Source organism: Neoarius graeffei, chromosome 22 (assembly GCF_027579695.1).
Source record: "Neoarius graeffei isolate fNeoGra1 chromosome 22, fNeoGra1.pri, whole genome shotgun sequence".
Taxonomy (NCBI): Eukaryota; Metazoa; Chordata; class Actinopteri; order Siluriformes; family Ariidae; genus Neoarius; species Neoarius graeffei.
Genome location: NC_083590.1, coordinates 3,134,252 through 3,160,284, shown reverse-complemented (window position 1 = coordinate 3,160,284; position 26,033 = coordinate 3,134,252). Strand labels below are relative to the sequence as shown.

At 42.2% G+C, this 26,033-nt stretch overlaps 1 protein-coding gene across 2 annotated transcripts in view; it reads right to left on the bottom strand.

Annotated features, from left to right (window-relative positions):
• LOC132870532 (GTPase IMAP family member 8-like) overlaps positions 1-18,932 on the bottom strand; it is a 38,544-nt gene extending 19,612 nt beyond the window's left edge. For both annotated transcript variants that reach the window (XM_060904206.1, XM_060904207.1), the window contains exon 1: positions 18,882-18,932. In XM_060904206.1, coding sequence (XP_060760189.1) covers positions 18,882-18,897 — 16 coding nt within the window. In that variant the 5' untranslated portion in view covers positions 18,898-18,932. The remainder of the gene's footprint in view (positions 1-18,881) is intronic.
• Between the last annotated feature and the right edge of the window lie 7,101 nt (positions 18,933-26,033).

Here is a 26,033-nt window from a genome sequence, read left to right as displayed (position 1 = left end):
TGTATGTATGTATGTGTATGTATATATATATATATATATATATATATTAAAAAAAATCTCCTTCTCACCCCCGGCGGGGGGGTGGTATCCATGTCATCCTCAAGCTCGGGTCCTCTACCAGAGGCCTGGGAGTTTGAGGGTTCTGCGCAGTATCTTCGATGTTCCTAGGACTGCGCTCTTCTGGACTGAGGCTTCAGATGTTGTTCCTGGGATTTGCTGGAGCCACTCTCCCAGTTTGGGGGTTACTGCCCCAAGTGCCCCCACTACCACGGGGACCACGCAACCCTTGACCTTCCACATCCGTTCCAGCTGCTCTTTCAACCCTTGATACTTCTCAAGTTTCTCATGTTCCTTCTTCCTGATGTTGGCGTCAGCTGGGATCGCCACATCTATCACCACCACCCTCTTCTGCTCTTTGTCCACCACCACTATGTCCGGTTGGTTAGCCAGGATCTGTTTGTCAGTCTGGAAGCTGAAGTCCCACAGAATCTTGGCCCTGTTGTTCTCAGCCACCTTCTGTGGTATGGCCCATTGGGACTTGGGCATTTCTATTCCATACTGGTTGCAGATGTTCCTGTATACTATCCCAGCCACTTGGTTGTGCCTCTCCATGTACGCTGATCCAGCTAACATCTTACACCCTGCTACTATGTGCTGGACTGTTTCAGGGGCTTCTTTGCACAGTCTGCATCTTGGGTCTGATCTACTCTGGTAGATCCTGGCCTCTATGGCTCTTGTGCTTATGGCCTGTTCTTGTGCTGCCATGATTAGTGCCTCTGTGCTGTCTGTCAGTCCTGCATTATCCAGCCACTGGTAAGATTTCTTGATATCAGCCACTTCCTCTATCTGACGGTGGTACATGCCATGTAGGGGTTTGTCTCTCCAGGTTGTCTGTTCCTCCTCTGCACTCTCATCAGGGTTCTGCTGCCTGAGACATTCACTTAGCAGTTCATCCTTTGGGGCCATCTTTCTGATGTATTCTCGGATTTTCGATGTTTCATCCTGGACCGTGGTCTTGATGCTCACTAGCCCTCGGCCTCCCTCTTTCCGCTTAGTGTATAGTCTCAGGGTGCTGGACTTGGGGTGGAACCCTCCATGCATGGTGAGGAGCTTTCTAGTCTTGATATCTGTGGCTTCTATCTCCTCCTTTGGCCAGTTTATGATACCAGCGGGGTATCTGATGACTGGTAGTGCGTACATGTTGATGGCTCGGACCTTGTTTTTACCATTCAGCTGACTTTTCAGGACCTGCCTTACTCTCTGGAGGTATTTGGCTGTGGTTGACTTCCTTGTGGCCTCTTCATGGTTTCCATTAGCCTGTGGGATGCCAAGGTACTTGTAGCTGTCTTGGATATCACCTATGTTGCCCTCTGGTAGGTCAATCCCTTCAGTCCGGATCATCTTGCCTCTCTTTGAGACCATCCGGCCACACTTGTCCAATCCGAATGACATCCCTATGTCATCGCTGTAGATCCGGGTGGTGTGGATCAGCGAGTCTATTTCTCGCTCATTCCTGGCATACAGCTTGATGTCATCCATGTAGAGCAGGTGGCTGATTGTTGCCCCACTACGGAATCGGTACCCGTAGCCGCTCTTCGTGATGATCACCATGTTCCCTTTCTGTAGTTCAGCTAGCTGGCTAACTTCTCTCCTTGCTGCCTTTATCTTGGCCTCTAATCGTCTCTTCCATGGTGGATACTGTTTGTTATGTCCCGAGCCCACCTTGTGTCCAAGCATCTCCATGATTACTGTTGCTGTACTGTGTATCAGCTTGTTGGTCTCAGTGATGGTTCTTGTGGAGATTGTCTTCAGAGCAGCATTCACATCTACTAGTAGATCTTCTGAAGGTACTTGGCAACTCAGCTTCGGTATTTGTCGGGGGCTCCAGGTTTCCAGTTGGGTCACGATCTTCCTTCTCAGGTCAGCAGCTCTTGTGTTGAGGCTGTTAGCTGTTGGGGCTTGGTACCCAATCTCTGGTTGTGGGGATGATGACATCTCCCCGCTGACCTCCCCGCGGCTCCCCCTTGCCGTAGCATCGTTGTTGTATTTCATTAATCTCTAGTTGTGATAGCAGATTTCGATTATGGATGTTGGAACACTGGGCTAATAGCTGTTTCTTTGTTAGCCTTGATTGTGGGATTTGTGGGAACAGTTTGCCCTGGTTCCCTAGCAACTGACGCAGACCTTGTTGACCCGGGCGACGTCTGAGCCGGTATGACTCTATCAGTTATGTTTTCACTCATTCCTGAGGTAGGCTGATATATCATGAGGGGTTTTGCCTAAGGACCCTTACTGGATGATGTTTTGCCCCGACCGGGATTCGAACCCCGATCTCCTGCGTCGTAGTCAGTGAGCATTACCACTGTACTATCCAGCTGATATATATATATATATATATATATATATATATATATGTGTATATGTATATATATGTGTATGTATATATGTATGTATATGTGTATGTATATGTGTATATATGTATATGGATATGGTATGTAGTATATATTTATTTTTGTAATTATAAATTTATATGGATAATCATGAAGTGTATATATGGTATATATTTTTATAGGTGTATTAATGTAGTTTGGATTTCGGGGTAGTTAAAAAGGGGTGGGAAATTAAAAAAAAAAGTATTGTACTTCTTCCCACTCCTTTTTCGAACAATGTGCGGTGTATTGTAATGTATTAGCTCTTTATGTTATTTGATTTATTCTTTTTTTTGTCACTTTTTTCATTTTCTTTCTTTTGTATGTACAAATAGTTACATACATTTTTATACATGTTCGAAATAAATAAATTCATTCATTCATTCAATTGCGTCTGCTCCACGGATATAAAGGGATGCAGCACGCACGCCGTCAGCATAAAGCGGAAAGACGTGCTGGCGGCTACATCGATACATCTCTACTACATCTCGTTTTTGAAGAAGTCTACATCAATACATCTCTACTACATCTCGTTTTTGAAGAAGGCTACATTGATACATCTCTACTACATCTCGTTTTTGAAGAAGGCTACATTGATACATCTCTACTACATCTCGTTTTTGAAGAAGGCTACATTGATACATCTCTACTACATCTTGTATCAACACCATGGTGCGTCAGTCAGGCAAGAAAAGGAAGTCCGTGCCTACTCGTTCAAGCCCTGAACTAGATGTCCTTCTACATACTCTAGACATACTCCAGACATCCTAAATATACGAGATACATCCCAGATATAAACGCTTTGTCCGTTTTGAATACTTTATATACGAGATGCATACGCTTACATCCTATTTCCGTGCTACTAACAATGAATAGACGTTTCATGTACCTTATCTTTCCTCCCTCTTTCCGTGTTCAGCTGCAGCGGATGTGAGTTGCGAGGATGCCCATAGGATGCAGAGAGGATACAGCAGACGTTTAACGGATGATAACGGACATAGAACGTTTGTTGCTCGTATATGTCGTGGATTTACATCGTACACGGCGGAAAGTTCATCCGTTCTAAAAGTTTTGTGCAGCTCAAAACATTTTGCAACATATGTTGTCAAGTGGTTAAATTCATACTTAAAAGATAGAAGCTTCTTTGTTACCATGGGAAATTGTTCCTCAATGTCAATGTCCTTGACCTGTGGTGTCCCCCAGGGGTTGATCCTTGGACCATTACTATTCAACCTTTATATGCTCCCACTTGGACAAATTATCAAGAACAACTCAATTTTGTATCACTGCTATGCAGATGACACCCAAATTTATCTTGCTCTATCACCTAATGATTATGCCCCCCTTGAATGTCTCTACCAGTGTATCGACCAAATCAACAACTGGATGTCACAAAATTTTCTTCAGCTGAACTCAGATAAAACAGAAGTAATTCTATTTGGGAAAAAAGATGAAAGACTCAGGATCACCACTATTCTTGACAAAAAAGGGATTAAAACTAAAGAAATGGTTAAAAATCTTGGTGTTTTCATCGACAGTGAGCTAAACTTTGACAGTCACATGAAAGAAATCACTAAAATGGCATTTTATCACCTAAAAAACATTTCCAAACTAAGAGGACTTATGTCAAAAAATGATCTGGAAAAACTAATACATGCCTTCATCTCTAGTAGGGTTGATTACTGCAATGGCCTTTTCACAGGCCTGCCAAAAAAGACCATCAAACGACTTCAGCTGGTTCAAAATGCAGCGGCTAGGGTTCTCACACGAACAAAAAGAACAGAGCACATTACTCCAATTCTAAGGTCCCTTCACTGGCTTCCAGTAAGCTACAGAATTGACTTTAAAGCATTGCTGCTGGTGTACAAATCTCTAAATGGTACAGGGCCCAATTACCTCTCTGATATGTTGCAGCGGCCTAACCCAATCAGATCGCAGCAGAAAAATTTACTGGTAAAACCTGTTGTTAAAACAAAGTGTGGTGAAGCAGCTTTTAGCTACTATGCAGTACAGCTATGGAACCAACTGCCAGAGGACATCAAAAATGCTCCTGCTGTTGGCAGCTTCAAATCTAGGTTAAAGACCAAGCTGTTCTCAGATGCTTTCTGTTAAATAATTAATATTGTCTTCTTTACATGTTTTATAATCTGTACTTTTACAGTTTCTGCATGTTTCAAATTTTACTTATATTCTATTTTATTCTGCTGTTTTTTTCTCCCCCTATTTGAACTTCTACTTCATTTTATTATTTTATTTCTACTATTGTTTAATTCTTATTATATTTTTTCCCATTTATTTTATGTAATTTTATTCTCTATTGTTTACTGTTTTGCTTTTACTTCTGTAAAGCACATTGAACTGCCACTGTGTATGAAATGTGCTATATAAATAAACTTGCCTTGCCTTGCCTTCAACAAAGTATTAGTTTAAGGGTGTGTACACTTATGCAACCAGCTTCTCATCTCATCTCATTATCTCTAGCCGCTATAAATTACAGCCAGACAGCGCTAACCACTACACCACCGTGCCGCCTGCAACCAGCTTATTGTACATTTTTTTTATTTTTTATGTTTTTCCCCCAAATAGATTTGTTTGATTTTCAATTGACTTGTACAGGTTATAGGTCACATTAAAGGTGGGAAACATTTTGAAATTATTTATTTATTATTTATTGTAGTTTCATTTTTTTTACATCAGAAAAACCGATCATTTTAACAGGGTGTGTATCCTTTTTATATCCACTGTTTCATTAAAATGGTGATCAATATAATGAGATGAGAACCAGTCCAGCCAGTCAGCAGGAGTGATGTTAAAATTTCCTCCAACAAAAATAAATTCTGTTAAATATTTTGCTTTAAAAACTTTATGACATCATTGATATTTGCTCACAGTAACTTGTTTTGATCCCTGTTGCTACACCCATAAACATTCAGCAAAATTAAAAATATGACTTCTACATCGCTCAATGCTGCAAGCCAATGTCCTTTTACATCACTCTTCTAGATGACAGCTTTATCTGGAGCCCGACTGAATTGTTTAAGCCATGACTGAACAGTACCCTTGAAAATGCTGGGTTGTTTTTTCTACCCAAATGCTGGGTTAAGGCTGATGGGTCATATTGTTGGGTTATTATCCTTCGCCACAAAGTGCACAGAAGGATATACAGTGGGGAAATAATTATTTTATCCCCTGCTGATTTTGTAAGTTTGCCTGGTTACAAAGAAATGAGGGTCTATAATTTTTTATGGCACTTTTATTTTAACAAACAGAGACAGAATATCAAGAAAAAAAATTCCAGAAAAAATACACATATAAAAGGTTATAAATTCATTTGTATTTGATTGAGTGAAATAAGTATTTGGTCCCTCAGCAAAACATGACTTAGTACTTGGTGGAGAAACCCTTGTTGGCAAGCACAGAAATTTCTTGTAGTTGGTCACCAGGTTTGCACACATCTCAGGAGGGATTTTGGTCCACTCCTCTTTACAGATCCTCTCCAAATTCTGAAGGTTTCGAGGCTGTCGCTTGGCAACTCGAAGTTTCAGCTCCCTCCACAAATTTTCTATAGGATTAAAGGTCTGGAGACTGGCTAGGCCACTCTGCGACCTGAATGTGCTTCTTCTTGAGCCACTCCTTTGTTGCTTTGGCTGTATGTTTTAGGTCGTTGTCATCCTGAAAGACCCATCCACGACCCATCTTCAGTGCTCTGACTGAGGGAAGAAGGTTCTCTTCCAAGATCTTACGGTATGGAGCACTTGCATGTGACGTCACATCCGCTCCAGATTGTAGACAGACGCCATCTTGTCGGTAAAACGCCATATTTCCGCCATCTTACCGACACTGACTTTCGTTATTTTTCGCCGAAATCTTCAAATATTACCGTGCCACAATGCCGGAGAGTTGTATGGCATATAAATGCCACAACAGGAGAGGTCAGAAATCGGAAAGTTAGTTTCATAGGCTGCCACGGGACCCTGACAGGCGTGCAAAATGGATTTCTGCTATTGGCCAGGCCGAAATCAGTGATAAAAAACAGTGACCTTTAGACATTTGTCAGTCACCCTCTCATTTTCCCTTTCCACGTTTTGGCTGTGAAGTGTCAAGTGTATCATTACCAATATCTATGACATAGACAAGCACATCTATAATTCTAAGAATTATGATTTATCAGTATTGCTAATTATGGTAAAAGCAAAAGAAATTAAACTGGACAAATACGTTTTTATTTCATAAAGCAGGTATACCATATATACAGTAATAGTGATAGACTACTGATACTTGATGTAACTGATAATATAAAATATTCAACCATAATCGGCTGGTCAGTGCTATACTACAGTAGATACTACTGATATATCTAGCATCAGTTCTAGTACTCAATACTTAAGTGACTTACCCGTCCAATGAGGATTGTTATTTTCTTGTTTACAAGATGCCACATCTTAGGGGGGCTGATAAATCCTGAATTTCTGTAAAGATAACTGTCCAGAGATTTATAAGCATGCAGTGCTTCACCACTGAACAGCGAGGGAAAGTTGATGAGGTAATTATACACATCTGGGTATTCCACCTCTGGCAGTTCAAAATCCACTGACACGGTCGTGAAAACTACGTCCGGTAAGCCATAAGGGTCACTAATCTGTAGGTCGTTTATTTTAGACATATATCTAGTTATCTGTTCATTAGAAAAATGAGCCGTGTAGTCCGTCGGTTGAAATTGATCCATTCTGTACACGAGTGCAGCAGTATTCAGCTGTGTTTTTTACCGACAAGATGGCAGTTGTTAACTTTCCGGTCATGTGACTACAAGATCTCTATAGACCCCTTTCACTGACATCACCCGAAACCGGAAGTAAACAGACCCTGTGCCATATTGGAAGACCAACAAACTCGTGATTAGGGGGAAATAACAGCAGCGGTATGTGAACCCACGAGAATAAAGTGGAGTGGCAAACGACTTAAACAAACAAATCTGAGCTGTTTTATTTATGATTTATTGGCCCAACAGTAGACTTGAAAGAAACCTGTGTGAGACTTGGCAAAAAACTGTGGATATAATGGATAAGTCTGTGCATGATCTGCGGACACTTTGAGGTAAGCAAACGCAAGAAATTCAGATTTAAAACATGCTAAATTGGCCCCAAGTTGATAACTGTATGAGGAGCAAGCCTCCCAGACTTCTACAATTTAATAATAATAATTTGGGATGGTTTGGGGCTTGCTCGCTGCTGCCAGGTTGGTTGTTGAGTAGCCTGACTGTTTTTTTTTTCTTCTTGCGTGTGGTATCATTGTTGACGCGAGGTTGTTTTTTAAACATGCCAATGCGGACACGATTTCCCCTGATGAGTTATGACTTCAGACGTGATGCGTGTGGAGGTGTGGAGTCCGCGTGATATGTGCGTAAGATAGGCTTCTCATGTGTTTGGAGATCCGCACTCCAAGACAAGCGCAAGCACCCCAAGGGAAAAAAAGGGACCCCCAAAAAATATTGGCATAGTTTGAACACTGAGTGTAGGCACTGGGTGTAAACAACAAATAGTTTACAATGTCTGGGTAGCAAACAGATGGCAGAATTGGTGTCAGGTCCTCCTTATGTTTCCATTCTCCCTTGCCGCGAGTCTTATCATATGGGTCAAACCCATCAATCACAGCGGGTTTCTCCACATACCTGCCCTTTCTGCAGCTGGTAATGTACTCACATAACCAGAATTATCAGCCATCGTGTCACTTTACTCTCGCTCGTACTTTGTTTTATATTGTGAGTGCATGTACTTGGTTTTCCAATATGGCGCCTAACAAAATCTTGCGGCGCGGTGACGTCATGTGAAAGGGGTCTATATGGCCCCGTCCATCAGCCCCTTCATGCAGTGAAGTCGTCCTGTATCCTTAGCAGAAAAACAGCCCCAAAGCATAATGTTTCCACCTCCGTGCGTGACGGTGGGGATGGTGTTCTTGGGATTGTATTCAGCATTTCTCTCCCTCCAAACATAATGAGTTGAGTTGATGCCAAAGAGTTTAATTTTGGTCTCATCTGACCACATCACCTTCTCCCAAGCCTTCTCTGAATCATTTAGGTGCTCACTGGCAAACTTCAGATGGGGCTGTACATGTGCCTTCTTGAGCAGGGGGACCTTGCGGGCACTGCAGGATTTCAATCCATTATGGTGTAGTATGTTACCAATGGTTTTCTTGGTGACTATGGTCCCAGCTGCCTTGAGATCATTAACAAGATCCTCCCATGTAGTTCTGGGCTGATCCCTCACCCTTCTCATGATCATCCTTACCCCATGAGGCGAGAGCTTGCATGGAGCTCCAGGCCGAGGGCGATTGGTGGTCATTTTATACAACCCCGATTCCAAAAAAGTTGGGACAAAGTACAAATTGTAAATAAAAACAGAATGCAATAATTTACAAATCTCAAAAACTGATATTGTATTCACAATAGAGCATAGACAACATATCAAATGTCGAAAGTGAGACATTTTGAAATTTCATGCCAAATATTGGCTCATTTGAAATTTCATGACAGCAACACATCTCAAAAAAGTTGGGACAGGGGCAATAAGAGGCTGGAAAAGTTAAAGGTACAAAAAAGGAACAGCTGGAGGACCAAATTGCAACTCATTAGGTCAATTGGCAATAGGTCATTAACATGACTGGGTATAAAAAGAGCATCTTGGAGTGGCAGCGGCTCTCAGAAGTAAAGATGGGAAGAGGATCACCAACCCCCCCAATTCTGTGCCGACAAATAGTGGAGCAATATCAGAAAGGAGTTCGACAGTGTAAAATTGCAAAGAGTTTGAACAGATCATCATCTACAGTGCATAATATCAAAAGATTCAGAGAATCTCTATCAGCACATCAGTGAGCAGCAGACAGCCCACCCAGATGCTTTCCTCATCCTGGCTGGGGATTTCAATCATGCAAACCCCAAAAGTGTTTCCAAAACTCTATAGACATATCAACTTTCCCACACGTGGAAACAATGGAGCACTTGCATGTGACATCACAGCCGATCCAGATTGTGACAGACGCCATCTTGTCAGTCAAACGCCATATTTCCGCCTTCTACTTCTACTTCTGGTTCTACTTCTACCTTTTCTTCTGGAAAACCCTACTATATACAATTCTACTACAACAGCTGCAGCTACAAGCTCTCCCTACCTATGTACGTTTTTTATGTTTTTTGTGTGTATTTTTGCGTGTTGTTTGTCTGTACTGGACTTCAATATCCACTACAACCGTATGGACTTACTGGACATTGGTTTCCAGCAGAAAATGACGGTTTGTAGCGATTTCCATCGCATGCACAACATTCCGGATGAGATAGCGAGACCAGCGGTGTCTCCATGGATTGTTATCGGAAGCAAAGTGAAGGAGGCGGCGTCGGGAGCGGAAGCAAAAGCGAGGCTGCAGAGCTAGCCTGTTGACTAAGCTCAGAAAACAGCCACTCAAATCTCCACTGCTAAGCCTCTACCTCTCCAACGCCAGATCCATGGTAAACAAGATGGACGAATTGGAATTACAGCTGGAATTACCTTATTCTATTCTATTATCAGCTGGTCAGTGCTATACTAGATACTTAAGTGACTTACCCGTCCAATGAGGATTGTTATTTTCTTGTTTACAAGATGCCACATCTGAGTCGCTGACAAATCCTGAATTTCTGTAAAGATAACTGTCCAGAGATTTATAAGCACGCAGTGCTTCACCACTGAACAGCGAGGGAAAGTTAATGAGGTAATTATACATGTCTGGGTATTCCACCTCTGGCAGTTCAAAATCCACTGACATGGTCGTGAAAACTACGTCCGGTAAGCCATAAGGGTCACTAATCTGTAGGTCGTTTATTTTAGACATATATCTAGTTATCTGTTCATTAGAAAAATGAGCCGTGTAGTCCATCGGTTGAAATTGATCCATTCTGTACACGAGTGCAGCAGTATTCAGCTGTGTTTTTTACCGACAAGATGGCGGCTGTGTACTTTCCGGTCACGTGACTGCAAGATCTCTATACGCTGGACAATGTTTACACCATGCATAAAGATGTCTACAAAGCCCTACTCCTCCCCCACCTTGGGGCCTCAGATCACTCCACTGTTATGCTAATGCAAGCATACAGGTTGCTGGTTAAAGTCACCAAACCAGCTACAAAACAGATACGTGTGTGGCCAGAGGGGTCCTCAGAGGCACTCCACGACTGTTTTTCCACCACTGACTGGAGCATGTTCAGACAGGAGGCCACCTACAGCCAGGGGTGTAGTGGGCGTGGTACGCAGGGGTACGCCATCCACCCACTTCTCCCGAGGTGACCATTCCCCTGCAGGAAATTGTGAGAGGATGCAGTGCGCGAAGCAATTCGGTCACGCATGTTTGCTGGCCGTGAATGTGTGACCTGCTATGAAGCTACAATGCCATGATTTATGTGTGTGCTTGAGACAGCAGCCCCCTCCCCCCTCTCTGCTCCCTCACTGGCCCCAGTCAGCATGGCAACGGGCCTGAGCAGGAGCACTGAGTCACACAAGATCTTGTCAGTTTTCTGCTGTTTTTTGCTCAGGAGCAGGCCTCGAACAATGACGAATAACTCGAAAACGAAAGCAGCTATTCACAAAATTCTTTCACAGTGAGCGCTACAGGGGTCTCCTGAATACACTGATGTAATTTTTTTGTCTGTAGTGTTAAAAATGAGGACACTAGAGCGAGTTAAAAATGAGTGACTTTTCTGTCACATTTATAATGGGTGTCAATGAGGCCTCTCGGCTGCACTCTCCTCAGTTTGAGGCTTCTCATTCAAAAACTGTAAATCCTATCATTTAGGTAGACACATTGTGTGAATCAGGACAAGTTTTACTACTACTTTTGAGAAAATCATGTCTGTAGAGTGAAATTTGTGGCTGAAAACACAGTTTAAGCGAGAAAGTTTGAGCTATTTTTTCAAGCTCTCTACACTCTAAGTAAACGAGATGCACTGGTGTGTAATGCAATAGACACCCATTCAAAAGCTGGATTTTCTCCCGGAACCCACATGGTGTTTGAGCCGGGACTGATCCGAAAGTGTAGAACCTAGCAGAAAAGTTGAATGCCAGATCCACAGAGGAGAAGTTTTCCTACGTTTTAGAGTTTGAATCATGTCTCTAGGTGAAAGCATGCCAGAGCAGCGGATGTTTGAAAAAGTGCTTTTTTTTTTCAATTAATTCCATAGAAATGAATGGGGTGGAGCCGGCCCCCGCCTCCACGGTGGGGGAATGGGGTGAGGGAGAGGAACAGAATGAGAGAGAGAGAGGGGAGGGGAGAAGGGGAGACATCACGAATCGCGTACCCCCACTTTAAAAATCTCCACTACACCACTGCCTACAGCAACATCACAGATCTCCAGGAGTACATGGAGACCGTCACTGCCTACATGAGGAAGTGCATGGACAACGTTACGGTCACCAGAATCATCTCCATTCGGGCCAATCAGAAGCCATGGCTGACAGGGGAAGTCCATAGGCTCCTGTGGGCTTGGAATGCCGCCTTCAGAGCTGGGGACGAGGTGGGCCTGAGGACAGCTAGGGCCAATCTGTCATGAGGCATCAGGGTGGCCAAGAGACAGTATTCCAGGCACATTGCTGACCATTTCAACAACAGCAGAGACACCAGGAACCTGTGGCGGGGGATTCAGACCATCACAGACTACAAGCCCTCACCACAGACCTGTGACAACTCCACGTCTCTGCTGAATCAGTTGAACGACTTCTTCGCTCGCTTTGAGGCAGACAACAGTACCACGACACAGAAGACCCCACCACCTCCTGGTGACCAGGTGTTGACGCATTCCCCAGACAGCGTGAGGAGAGCTCTCAGGACAACAAATGCACGGAAAGCCCTGGGTCCTGATAACATTCCTGGTCGTGTCCTGAGAGACTGTGCCGAGGAGCTCACAGATGTCTTTACAGACATCTTCAACATCTCGTTGAGCCAAGCTGTTGTCCTCACATGCCTCAAAACCACCACCATCAACCCGGTCCTGAAGAAGCCGTCTCCATCCTGCTTCAATGACTACTGCTCTGTCGCACTCACTCCCATCCTCATGAAGTGCTTCGAGCGGCTAGTCATGCGGCATATCAAGTCTGCCCTCCCCCCCGCCCTGGACCCTTTCCAGTTTGCATATCAGTCCAACCGTTCGACCGATGATGCCATCTCCACTGCCCTCCACTCAGCCCTCACCCACCTGGAGACAAAAGACTCGCATATCAGAATGCTGTTCATAGACTTTAGCTCAGCATTCAACACAATCATTCCTCAGCAGCTCATTCACAAACTGGACCAGCTGGGACTCAACACCTCCCTGTGCAACTGGCTGCTGGAATTCCTGACGGGGAGACCACAGACTGTATGGGTCGGCAGCAACTCTTCCAGCACCATCACACTGAACACGGGGGCCCCCCAAGGATGTGTGCTAAGCCCCCTCCTCTTCACTCTGCTGACCCACGACTGCACACCAACATCCAGCTCAAATCTCTTCATCAAGTTTGCGGATGACACGACTGTGGTGGGTCTCATCAACAATGATGATGAGACAATCTACAGGAGTGAGGTGAGCCACTTGGCCATGTGGTGCAAGGACAACAATCTCTGCCTGAACGTGGAGAAGATGGAGATTGTTGTGGACTTCAGGAGAGAGCACACCCAGCATGCTCCACTATCTATCGACGGTGCTGCAGTGGAGAGGGTGAGCAGCACCAAGTTTCTGGGTGTGCACATCTCTGAAGACCTGTCCTGGAGCAACAACACCGCATCACTGGCCAAAAAAGCCCAACAGCATCTGTACTTCCTCCGCAAACTGAGGAGAGCAAGAGTCCCAGCCCCCATCATGCACACTTTCTACAGAGGCACCATCGAGAACATTCTGACCAGCTGCATCACCGTGTGGTACGGCGCCTGCACCGTGTCCTGCTGCAAGTCTCTGCAGCGCATCGTGAGAGTAGCTGAGAGGATCATTGGTGTCTCTCTCCCTTCTCTAATGGATATTTATAACTCCTGCCTCACCCGCAAAGCCATCAGGATTGCAGGTGACCCCACCCACCCATCTCACAGCCTCTTCAGCCTGCTGCCGTCGGGGAGGAGACTGCGGAGTCTCCGGGCCAAAACCAGCAGGCTCAAGAACAGTTTCTTTCACCAGGCGGTCAGGAGGCTCAACTCCCTCCCTGTTCTGCCCCTCCTCCCCCCTCTGCCCCCTGCCACAGATTCTGCCCACACACACCCCTGCCCCCCTTCAGCATCTGACGTCATCCTCACAGTTCCCCCCCCAACACACACACACCATCTCATCTTTCATTAACACACTGAACTCAGGGACCACACATCTCACTTTACCTCGCTCATTTGCACTATTCCGCACTACCTCACCTTAACAGCTGCTAGTTTGTTTATACTGCTTATTTCATGTTTACCTGCTATACCTCAAGTGCCCTTGACTGTTTGGTTATTTGAACCAATTTGTGTGTGTATGTATATATATATATATATATATATGAGTCAAAATTTGCTAATGGGTAATAATGGTGAGACATGTATAAAAAATCATCTCCATCCACTATTTTAAACATAAATTGGATATTTTTTTGTTTAAATAAAATAATATTGCTCTAAGAAATAATGTTGACAACTTCAGATATCACAAGCTATATTTTCCCAATAAAATCATGAATTAATTTTTTGAAGTTGGTGAATTTTAGACACCCAGCCGTAACAGTTCTGACTAACCAACTTCGACAAGGTTTGATTGCTATACAACTTATTGTCGGAATTAAATCAACTACACTCCATAAAACAGGTTTACTGAAGTGTTTAAAAAACCACATACAATGGGCCTGCACATTTTCTAAACACGAAAAAATCATTTAAAAAAAAACCCCTTATGCACGTTACTGTCTCCGTCAGAAGTCAACATCAACTTGTGAATAAGAATATTCCAACTAAAAACATTAATATAGAACAATATATGTAATCAATCACTTTAATATAAAAGCACCAATTGATTTATAATTAATTCTCGCCTTGGAATCTGCCTGTTTTCAAAATACATCGATGGTAAAATCAAAGGATCGCTGTCTGTCAGAAAATAACGTACACAAGACTGTATCGTATATCTCCGACCGGCATAGCACCGCAGGATACACAAACCTCCAGGAAATCCACACTACCACAAGTTTTGATGACATCATCGCTTTCCGAGAAGATGGAGAAACTGGCCGCCTGAGCAGCGTGTGTTTGCAGTCTGTCAAGAAAGCTAACGTGCATAATACGTAACGCACGTAAGTATAGATTTGTTCTTCACTCACTAAAAATGAACCGTAGCGATCGGGGAACTGGCTGAAATACTTCATAATGGATGTAAACAAAAATTGACGCCAGTGCAACTGAAAGAATTTGCCGGGAGGGTGAATGATCGTGTGGAATGTGCTGGTCCCTGACGGAAGCAGGAAGTCGCACGTTACAATCTGACGGACATTTCTTATGCACGTTATATTTTTACGTCCTCCAATTGAAGATAAATAAAATTTGTTTTGGGTGTACTTGTCACCATGTCAGACAGGTCAGACAGGTCTCCTTCTGGAGTCAGAGAGTGTTTTGGGTGTACTTGTCACCATGTCAGACAGGTCAGACAGGTCTCCTTCTGGAGTCAGAGAGCTTTAAGTGGACTTGTTGGAAAAAGGAAGAGATTGATGGCCCAGAAATATGTTTCCATGGCTGTAATCCAAATTTTAAGTCTCATTTATTACTTTATGGTGCATGCATATTACTATCAGACAGTTCCGGCTGTGTGCAATACTCATGTTGTAGTCTTCATTTATAAATTTTACTCTATAATTTTAGTCTTAGATTTCTCCTGTTACTTAAATATTCATATTCCCCTTTCCCTAGTCAGATCTTATAGTGCAATTAGAGTACATTTCAATGAATTCATCTTTGGTAATTTATGTCCGTCAAAAGTAACATGCATAAGTATACTAACCCACATGTGTTTTAATATTGTATTGTTCCACAGAGTCCTGTTTCCAATCCTTAATGTTAATAGTAAGTTACTACTGTTATGTTATGAGGATTTCTTCACAATGAATTCTTGTGTTATGTCAGTTCATAAGTGATAACAGAAAAGTTATCACCATGGCTCTTGGTCGTGAATCTTTTCACCTGTTTCTTAAATAATTATATTCTCATTTTCTGGAAAGATCTTTGATATTTTCCATTAAGTATTGTAAAAACCTGATTATTTCATTCTTATATGCATGGAGTTTTGTAAAATAAGGAGAAAAAAAAACTAAAAATACTTCATTTTTTTCCGTCAAAAAATAACATGCATAAGCGTAGATTTGATAACTTCGCAGATGATTTTTTTGAAAATCCAGTGTGATTACTATCTTTTCAATTGTTAATATGTTTAATAAAATAATAAAAGTTTAATATGATGTAGTTTAATTTTTCAATAAAAGAATATGAATTTTGACATGATTTGTTACATATTATTACCCATTAGCAGATTTTCATCCATATATGAGTGTTTAGTCTACATCTAGTTCATATCTAGAGTGTTTATACTGTTTATATTGTCTGAGTGTTTAGTCTATGTCTAGTTCTTTTTATCTAGTGTTTATACTGTTTATATCGTTTGTCTGAGCGTTTAGTCCATGTCTAGTTCCTATCTAGAGTGTTTATACTGTTTATATTGTTTGTTTGTTTCAATTATTCTATTTTTATTTGTATTTATTGCATTGCCTGTTTGCACTGTGGGTCAGAGAGGACTGAAATTTCATTTGTGCTGTATGTTGAGCATGTATAGCATATTTGACAATAAAGTTGACTTGACTAGAATCTGGAAGAATCTCTGTGCGTAAGGGTCAAGGCCGGAAAACCAAACTGGGTGCCTGTGATCTTCGGGCCCTTAGACGGCACTGCATCACATACAGGCATGCTTCTGTATTGGAAATCACAAAATGGGCTCAGGAATATTTCCAGAGAACATTATCTGTGAACACAATTCGCCGTGCCAACCGCCGTTGCCAGCTAAAACTCTATAGTTCAAAGAAGAAGCCGTATCTAAACATGATCCAGAAGCGCAGACGTCTTCTCTGGGCCAAGGCTCATTTAAAATGGACTGTGGCAAAGTGGAAAACTGTTCTGTGATCAGACAAAATTTGAAGTTCTTTATGGAAATCAGGGACGCCGTGTCATTCGGACTAAAGAGGAGAAGGACGACCCAAGTTGTTATCAGCGCTCAGTTCAGAAGCCTGCATCTCTGATGGTATGGGGTTGCATTAGTGCGTGTGGCATGGGCAGCTTACACATCTGGAAAGACACCATCAATGCTGAAAGGTATATCCAGGTTCTAGAGCAACATATGCTCCCATCCAGATGACGTCTCTTTCAGGGAAGACCTTGCATTTTCCAACATGACAATGCCAAACCACATACTGCATCAATTACAGCATCATGGCTGCATAGAAGAAGGGTCCGGGTACTGAACTGGCCAGCCTGCAGTCCAGATCTTTCACCCACAGAAAACATTTGGTGCATCATAAAACAGAAGATACGACAAAAAGACCTAAGACAGCTGAGCAACTAGAATCCTACATTAGACAAGAATGGGTTAACATTACCATCCCTAAACTTGAGCAACTTGTCTCCTCAGTTCCCAGACGTTTACAGACTGTTGTAAAGAGAAAAGGGGATGTCTCACAGTGGTAAACATGGCCTTGTCCCAACTTTTTTGAGATGTGGTGTTGTCATGAAATTTAAAATCACCTAATTTTTCTCTTTAAATGATACATTTTCTCAGTTTAAACATTTGATATGTCATCTATATTCTATTCTGAATAAAATATGGAATTTTGAAACTTCCCCATCATTGCATTCCGTTTTTATTTACAATTTGTACTTTGTCCAAACTTTTTTGGAATCAGGGTTGTATTTCTTCCATTTTCTAATAATTGCACCAAGAGTTGTCTCCTTCTCACCACGATTCTTGCTGAGGGTCTTGTAGCCCATTCCAGCCTTGTGCAGGTCTACAATCTTGTTCCTGATGTCCTTTGAAAGTTTTTTGGTCTTGCCCATGGTGGTGGAGAGGTTGGAAGAGGTTCATTCTGTTGACAGGTGTCTTATAACCATAACGAGTAGAAATTAGGAGTACTTTCTTACAGTGACAGACTAATCTGTGTGCCTCGTCATCTAATATCATTTTCTCTAGCCACTTTATCCTGTTCTACAGGGTCGCAGGCAAGCTGGAGCCTATCCCAGCTGACTACGGGTGAAAGGCGGGGTTCACCCTGGACAAGTCGCCAAGTCATCACAGGGCTGACACAGAGACACACAACCATTCACACTCACATTTACACCTACGGTCTATTTAGAGTCACCAGTTAACCTAACCTGCATGTCTTTGGACTGTGGGAGAAACCGGAGCACCCGGAGGAAACCCACGCGGAGAACATGCAAACTCCACACAGAAAGGCCCTCGCCGGCCACAGGGCTCTAACCTTTGGGGAATTCTGAAGAGACAAGTTGAGCATCACTCTCCATCCAGCATCCAGTCACTAAAAGAGGTCATTGTTGAAGAATGGAAAAAGATTGATGTTGCAAAATGTCGCCAACTTGTTCATTCCATGCCTAGAAGACTTGGTGCTGTCATTAAAAATCATGGAGGCCATACAAAGTACTAGATGTAGTAGTTTTTGTTGTGGGGTGTACTCATTTTTGCACCACCCTAATTTGAGTAAAACTGAAAAATGTGTCATCTAAGTTTATATTATTAACCTTACTTTCCCGTTATATTAAACTTTGTCTTGTCAACGTTTTGGAAATTGTTTGTGTTCATTGAGATATTGTTTAAAATGTTACTTTTCAAAGGGGGTGCACTCATTTACACTCAGCACTGTGTGTATATGAGAGGGAGTTAAAATTAACTGCAAAAAGAGACAATTCCATCCTTCAGTATCAGATCAGTTCCAGTCCAGCGCTCCTCTAATTTTACACATTACCTGCTTTAACTCTGGTTTCTAAATGCTCCTTGAACCTCGGCCTGTTTTTTCATTCTGCTCTCGCTTGTTAGACGCATGATCACAAGGCTCCTCTTGTCACTCTGTCCTCCTGATCAAAGGGCATCAGATCAGAGGGGTTTTCTCAGTACGAGGTGACATCTGCATAATTATTTTTCTTGTTTTAAATCCCCGACACGGGCCTCCGGACTAAGATTCCCGGACGACTCTTCTGAGTTCAGTGAAAAACAGGAACCGGTTCAGTAACTTTCTCAGAGGAGTCTGGAGAAAAATACTGACATGGCTGAGCTTATAAAATAGTCCTATAAAACCCGTATATGGCTGAAGAGTGAAACGAGTTTTAACAAATGATGAAAACTTAACATTTTAAAGCGTGTGATATAGTACTCTGAATAAAAGACGTGTTGCTGCTTACCTTTACTCGAGGCCATTTCGTAACAGCGCTGAAATGGAAAATGAAAGCAACTTTACCTGTCTGGGGAAACTTCACACTCAGGGGCGTGGCCATCATTTTTAGAAGTCAGGGGGACAAATTGTTCAGAGGTCTATTGAGTGATTTATCATCCTCTTGCATTCAGTTGCACCTCTCCTTAGCAGCTAAAGAACCACATAACCACAAACAGCACAGCACCAGGGAACCGACTTTAGTTCTTTAAAATGATATACTGTCAAAATCTATAAATCCTATAAAGTAAAATTTATAAATAGAATTAAGAATAGTAGTAGTGACATAGCTAGTTATATTCTCTTCTCACCTGTGACCCTGCATAATCATCCCTGTTGGCCTCTGGTCCACTGTCTCCTCTCTCACCCTGCTCTTTCTATTGTGGCAATAAACATAAAAAAAATATGTGGAAAGCAACATTTTGAAATAGAATTAGGAATACAGTAATAATAATCAGCAAATTCATGTACTTTAAACTTTAACTACCACAAAAATAAATTCAATCTTTCCAAAAATAATTCAAAGGAACACAAATACATTTATATTCTTATTTTCTACCCAGAAGTGAATAATCTTAGAGTAGCCAAAAATAGTAACATTACTCAAGTAAGAGTATTGTTACTTTAGAATAATATTACTCAGGTAAAAGTCAAACGTATTTTGCAACAAAACAACTCTTAAGAGTACAATTTATCCAAAAAGTTACTCAAGTAAATGTAACTAGTTACTACCGCCTCTAAGTTAGCTAGCTAGCTTAACTAACTAAACTGACATCTATTTGTCATCTTTTAGCTCAACATTATCTACATTCAACAGCATTACTCAACTTACACGGTTTGTTTGGAAAAAACTGTGTAAAGTCTTTCGCCTCTTGGCTGGTTTGCTGAACATACAGAAGCGCTGCCCAGATCTGAATCACACCAAAGATACTCATACAATATTTTCTAAAGCGTCTCTGATCACCACAGCGGGGTTTGTTTGCCGCCTCAGCTCCGCCTGCTCATGATGCGTTTAGAGGCTGCTCGGAAAAACGCGTTTCCACATGTTAAAAATGAATTGAGTGGCTGTAATGGCTGTAAAAAGTGCGGGGGACAGAGGGCACAAATACGGGAAGTGCGGGGGACATGTCCCCCACGTACCCTGCGTCCGCTATGCCCATGGTCACACTTCTTGTTGATTAAATCATCTTATGAATTTCGTGAGTAAAACCTGGCTACTCATTACTCTCTGAATGATTGTGTACTTATTTTTTCCCCACCTGTTTTCTGAATGCTGATGAAAAGTTGAAGCCCTTATAAATAAAAATCTAGAAGTGAAGAAGTGCGTACTTTCTTTCCCATTATACATATGTGCATCTCAAAATGTGTCAAAATATCTAAAAAAAAAAATGTCCAGAAGATGATCATCGCCACCCTCCACAAAGAGGATAAGCCACAGAAGGTCATTGGTGAAAAGGCTGGCTGGAAAAGGTGCACAAGCAGCAGGGATGAGCGCAGCCTTGAGAGGATCATCAAGAAAAGCTGATTCAAGAACTTGGGAGAGCTTCATAAGGGGTGGACTGAGGCTGGGGTCAGTGCACCAAGAGCCACCACACACAGACATCTTCAGGAAAGGGGCTACAACTGTCACATTCCTAATATCAAGTCCCTCCCAAACCAAAGATAACATCGGAAGCGTCTTACCTGGGTGAGGGAGAGAAAGAACTGCACTGTTGGTCAGTGGTCCAAAGTCCTCTTTTCAGATGATGCTGAATTTTGTATTTCACTTGAAACATTTTGCATTTCATTTGAAATGTCACACTGGACTTCCATACTTGCCAACTTTCAAAATTCTCATGGGGAGAAAAGTGTGTGAATGACATTTTCAATTGGACGAGGATCTGATGTGCGGTTGAAACGCTAAAAGCAGTGGATCCGAATTAATTGCAAACCATTTGAAATTTATACAATTAAAGAGTTTTTGAATTGTTGATATTGTTCTATCAATTACTATAGGTTATGGGATTCATGTATCAGGTCTGAGAGAGCTCAGAGTGAAAAATCTGAAATAATACTCGTCTTGAATTTTAATATAATAACAATGAAAGGGAAGTCTTAAATCAGATTCTGAGCTGAAAAATCTCCTGCCTGAATATTGTATCCATACAGAGACCCACAGAAAATAACACAAGTGATGCTTTAGAAGAATGTTTATCATTTCTTAAAATAGACACAGTGACTGAAAGTATTATTGGATTGCATCAAATGTGTTTTCCTTCTGTAAGCTCATGCAAAAATACAGAGAACTATAATATCATATATAAATTAAATAAAATTTTATTAAGATTTTACCAAAATAGTAACAACTCAATTAAATAAATACTGCACTGTCTTAGTACGACTAAAATGCATCTCTCTCACTAAACATTTTCCAACAGAATGTTTAAAAAGCACTAGAAATCCCATCAAAATCCGATCGGAATGCAGCAAAGGAATTTGCTCATTTGCAAACTTTGAAAGTTTTCAAACAAAATGTAAAAATTGTTCTATAAATACTACCATACTATCAAAATATACTCCACAAAGAAATTCACTTGAATGCAAAATTTTAGTACGACCAAAACACACTCGCTAGTAATCTTTCACTTAAAACCTCAAAACTCGATCAAAATCAATCACTTTCCAGAAAATTCACTTGTAAACTTTCACTTAAAACTTTCGAACATAAATTCAAAATAGCACCAAGGCACGACCGCACTATTCAAATACACTCACCAAACACATTCTCTGTCCTGCAAAATTTCACTAAACACTTTAGAAGTTGTACAGTTTGTTTCTGAAATGGTATGGAAGGCGAGTTTAATTTCACACTCAAATGTCCATTATATTCTGATTTAAGGTATCTTTACCTTAAAATGTGTAACTGGCTGGTCGAACATTTGCTTATCCATGGAAATTCATTCTCCCATGCAACCTGGGATTTGCATTCATATTTTTGTCGTGGGGCGGCACGGTGGTGTAGTGGTTAGCGCTGTCGCCTCACAGCAAGAAGGTCCGGGTTCGAGCCCCATGGCCGGCAAAGGCCTTTCTGTGTGGAGTTTGCATGTTTTCCCCGTTTCCTCTGGGTGCTCCGGTTTCCCCCACAGTCCAAAGACATGCAGGTTAGGTTAACTGGTGACTCTAAATTGACCGTAGGTGTGAATGTGAGTGTGAATGGTGGTCTGTGTCTATGTGTCAGCCCTGTGATGACCTGGCGACTTGTCCAGGGTGAACCCCGCCTTTCGCCCATAGTCAGCTGGGATAGGCTCCAGCTTGCCTGCAACCCTGTAGAAGGATAAAGCGGCTAGAGATAATGAGATGAGATGAGATTTTTGTCGTGGGGCGGCACGGTGGTGTAGTGGTTAGCGCTGTCGCCTCACAGCAAGAAGGTCCGGGTTCGAGCCCCATGGCCGGCAAGGGCCTTTCTGTGTGGAGTTTGCATGTTCTCCCCGTGTCCGCGTGGGTTTCCTCCGGGTGCTCCGGTTTCCCCCACAGTCCAAAGACATGCAGGTTAGGTTAACTGGTGACTCTAAATTGAGCGTAGGTGTGAATGTGAGTGTGAATGGTTGTCTGTGTCTATGTGTCAGCCCTGTGATGACCTGGTGACTTGTCCAGGGTGTACCCCGCCTTTCGCCCATAGTCAGCTGGGATAGGATCCAGCTTGCCTGCGACCCTGTAGAACAGGATAAAGCGGCTACAGATAATGAGATGAGATGAGATTTTTGTCGTGTAGTATTGGGTTTAGTAGCCATGATGAATGACTGCTTGTAAAAAATGTCAGACAGCCTGGGTGAATCCTACATTACGGAAGTGACTGTTCCTTGATTGGTTAAAAACCAGTTGATGTCAGCAGTGTTTCTCATACGATTCTGATTGGACATAATCGTGAGTATTTTTAACTTGGCAGTAGGGATTTCCCAAAACCAGGAGATTATCCAGTTTTTAACAAATACGATTGGGAGGCGGGAGACAGAGGCTAAAATCGGGAGCCTCCCGACGAAATCGGGAGGGTTGGCAAGTATGGACTTCAAGCACCTTGGATTCTGTGCCTCTCCGTTCTTCCTCCAGATTACAGGACCTTGAGTTCCAAATTAAATGCAAAATTTACTTTCATGTGAAAAGAGGACTTTGGACCACTGCGCAACAGTCCAGTTCTTTCTCTCCTTAGCCCAGGTAAGACGCTTCTGATGTTGTCTCTGGGTCGGCAGTGGCCTGATATTAGGAATATGACAGTTGTTATACAGTGCTGGAGTTGAATTCGAACTGGAAGCATGAATCTGAACACTTTCTGAAAACAGAATTCAAAATGGCAGGGGACAAAAACGATGTTACTCAACTTATTCAATCAATGTACTTCCAAAATGCCCAATGACAGAAATGGACAAAATGTTCAGTATTGCCATGGTTAAGTCAAGTCAAGTTTATTTGTATAGCGCTTTTAACAATAAACATTGTTGCAAAGCAGCTTTACAGAATTTGAACGACTTAAAACATGAGCTAATTTTGTCCCTAATCTATCCCAAATGAGCAAGCCTGTGGCGACGGTGGCAAGGAAAAACTCCCTCAGACGACATGAGGAAGAAACCTCGAGAGGAACCAGACTCAAAAGGGAACCCATCCTCATTTGGGCAACAACAGACAGCCTGACTATAACATTAACAGTTTTAACATGAAGGCAAGGCAAGGCAAGTTTATTTCTATAGCACATTTCATACACAGTGGCAGTTCAATGTGCTTTACAGAAGTAAAAGCAGAACAGTAAACAATAGAAAATAAAATTACATAAAATATTTGGGGAAGAAAAATAATAAGAATTAAACAATAGTAGAAATAAAATAATAAAATGAAATAAAGTTAATCAGCCTTGAGATTAATTATTATTATGGGTTTAACTCATAAAGCGCGCTCTTCCCGTGGCTCTTCCACGAGGATCACTAAAAATCGTCCCGCAGACAAAATCTACGAGGATCACAAATATCACATAAAGCGCGCTCTTCCCGTGGCTCTTCCACGAGGATCACCAAAAATCGTCCCGCAGACACAATCTACGAGGATCACCAAATAAAATCGTCCCGCAGACAAAATCTACGAGGATCACCAAAAATCATCCCGCAGACAAAATCTACGAGGATCACAGTAACAAAGAATTAAAGTAAAATCATTAAAATCCAATATTAAAAAGAAATTAAAATAAAAAAAGTAAAATCATTAAAATCAAAATTAAAAGAAATTATGTTAAAGGAAATTAATTACTTAGGTAAAAATTAATCAAGTGAAAGCATCTGAAAACAGCTTTGTCTTGAGCCTGGATTTAAAACTAACAACAGTAGGAGCATTTCTGATCTCATCTGGAAGTTGGTTCCAAAGCTTAGCAGCATAGCAACTAAAGGCTGCTTCACCACACTTCGTTTTGACAGCTGGTATTACTAGCAAGTTTTTCTCTTGTGATCTTAGAGACCTAGTTGGTGCATATAATTGAAACATATCCAGTAGGTAGCTGGGTCCCATCCCATTTAATGTTTTAAATAGAAGAAGTAGTGCTTTAAAGTCAATTCTGTAGCTCACTGGGAGCCAGTGCAGAGACCTTAGGATTGGAGTGATATGGACTACCCTTTTTGTTCTTGTAAGAACCCTTGCTGCTGCATTTTGGTTGAAGCTCTTTGATGGTCTTTTTTGGAAGACCTGTGAAAAGGCTATAGAGATCTTGCATGTGACGTCACAGCCGATCCAGATTGTGACAGACGCCATCGTGTCGGTCAAACGCCATATTCCGCCTTCTACTTCTGCTTTTACTTCTACCTTTTCTTCTGGAAAACCCTACTATATGCAATTCTACTACATCATCATCATCATCATCATCAAATTTCCCCGGAGGCGTCGGAGACAGCCATGGGGTGCTACTGCTGGAATCGTCTATCCAGCAGTAGCTGGAAGTCTGTCCTATCCATCATCGCTTTCCGTGCTTGCTGTACATCGACAGCAAGCTCCTTCTCTACTCTATACCAAACGGCTTTCAGAGTTGAGCTATCGAAGAGGACCTGTTTTTGGAGGGCATTGTTGTCAAGCCTACATATATGTGCCAGGTATTTCAGGTACTGCATCACGCAAAAGTCTCGGATGGAATTTGTTTTTGTGATTTCACGTAATTTCTCATTAGAAATACGGAAGCTCCAGTCAACCTCTGTTCCTTCCTTCTCTGCTCGATCCGGAGCATTTTTCCTTTCAAACCCTCGCCGTACCATTTTCCTCAGGAAGCCATGCCAGATGACTTCCACCTTCTTCAACTCGTCCTCTGTCAGTTCCCATCCTTGAACACTATACAAAAGTCTTGACCGAATGCATGTGGTGAGGAATTTCACTCTTGTTTCTAGCCGTATCCGCTTATCGGTCAAGACATGCTTGAGATCGTTCCATTTTTGGTATGCTGCGGCAATTCGGGTATGTAAGGATTGAATAGTACTTTCCGAGTTGGTTATGGTGTATCCCAAATACTTGAAGCTTCTTACATTCTTTAGATTGTTGAGCCCGATGCTCGCAAGGCTCGGCAATTCCATTAGATGTTCATCTACATTGAATACCATTGTTTCAGTCTTGCGCTACGTTCACACTGCAAGGCTTAATGCTCAATTCCGATTTTTTTGTGAAATCTGATTTTTTTGTGAGGTCGTTCACATTAACAAATATATGCGACTTGTATGTGATCCTCAGTATGAACGAAAAGCGACCTAAAAGTGTTCCGCATGCGCATTGCAGGATACGACGACGTCACACGCAGTGAGCATGGCCAGTGTTTACGGAAGTAAAACCGCCCGGTTGCGGTATGACTCATCCAATCTAACTTGAATAGCTGTATCCCCCCAAATGGAAATCAGCTCCCCAACCTCTGCGTCCTTCCATTGAGAAGATTCAGAACCTTCCCAGCCCGAAGCGTCCCTCGCATTGATGTCATGCGCAGGGGCGCAGATACGTTTTTTGAACTGGGGGGGACAAAAAACTGGGGGGGACAAAGCTGCCAGCAAACCAACCACAACCCCGATATGCCTGTCAAACTTGTTGTGGGTTACTATAGCAACCAAGCTCGAGCTCGCAACCTGTGCAGTCTGCG